Here is a 1,274-nt window from a genome sequence, read left to right on the forward strand (position 1 = left end):
GTTAAGACCAAGGTAAAGCAGGACCTATGCAACAAGAGTTGTAGCTTTTGGGTCTGATAAGGTCAGTGAAATCTCCTCAGGATTTATCCTGAGATCCTGTACCTCAGATTGTAGATCCTTTGTCTCAGATTGTAGATCCTTTGTCAATGTCAGCCATGTGGATGAGTCACGGCCATTGCTTGACCAATGTGCTCTCTGTGAAAGCCTTAGAGAATGTTTTCTCTCCATGTGACTCTCCTTAGGCACACTCTATATCATCGATCACTTTCCTCTTTGGCCCCATAATCTCCTTGATCAGAAAACTTGGGACACTTCTGAGTTACATGATGTTACAGTACAAGTTCTCATATATCCTGAGTCTTAATTGACCTTGGCAGGCGAGGGCCAAAATGTTGGCTTTCCTTGTGGCCCTCCTTTTTCTCTAATTTTGGTCTATAAACTTAGGTTGTCAGCCATCCAGAAGACAAGCCTATTGTTATTACCATAATATTTATCATTTAGATACTACAATAAAACATGTTTCTTGGGCTGGGAAAGAACAAATTATACTTCACAGTGTATCTGATGTTACGTATCTCTCACAAAAGGAATGGTGACCGAGTGCCGCTCCACTGTGTTGACAGACATCCCAATCAGCAGCATGTTGTAGCTACAGGTGGCCAAGATGGAATGTTGAGTATCTGGGATGTCAGACAAGGCAGTATGCCGGTATCTCTGCTAAAAGCTCATGAGGCTGAAAGTAAGTGTTGTAGAGATGTGGAAGATTTTTATTGAATAAAACATGTGATTTAAGGACTTTTCATAAAGATACATATCAATTATCTTTTTTTATATGAATTATCTTGTATCATAATTTTTAGTATCTGAATTGTTTAGACTTAATCCCTTTTTGTGTGACATTTAAGTTCTTCAGTGTATTTCATTATACCCAAAACAGTAATTATCAGTACATATTTTTTTTTTTTTTTTTGGAACCAGTACATATTTATACACTTAGTTTCCTAGGATTAGGTTTTGGAAGTTAAATGCATGGGTGAAGAAAATGTTTTGTTAATACTTCTTTGCTGTAGGTAATGATTACATTCATCATGGAGAGTTGGTACTAACATAACACATTTTAATTCCTTCGTCTTCCTCCCCATCTCTTGTTCAACTTACCATTTGTAACTTATCTGCCACTCTATTTCCTGTCATCTATCTTTTGTTTGCTTTTTAATTTGTCCTTTGGATATATGATATGGGAGAAATCATGCAATATTTATTTATTTATTTTT

The 1,274-nt window shown here is 36.3% G+C and overlaps 1 protein-coding gene across 1 annotated transcript in view; it reads left to right on the plus strand.

The window, feature by feature from the left end:
* The window catches only part of Nup43 (nucleoporin 43), a 24,008-nt gene that overhangs the window by 12,502 nt on the left and 10,232 nt on the right, over nucleotides 1–1,274 (plus strand). The window contains exon 6 of the mRNA XM_004645471.3: nucleotides 588–739. Within this exon, the coding sequence (XP_004645528.1) occupies nucleotides 588–739 (152 nt within the window). The remainder of the gene's footprint in view (nucleotides 1–587; nucleotides 740–1,274) is intronic.

This window comes from Octodon degus, unplaced genomic scaffold (genome assembly GCF_000260255.1).
Source record: "Octodon degus isolate 3935 unplaced genomic scaffold, OctDeg1.0 scaffold00229, whole genome shotgun sequence".
Classification (NCBI taxonomy): Eukaryota; Metazoa; Chordata; class Mammalia; order Rodentia; family Octodontidae; genus Octodon; species Octodon degus.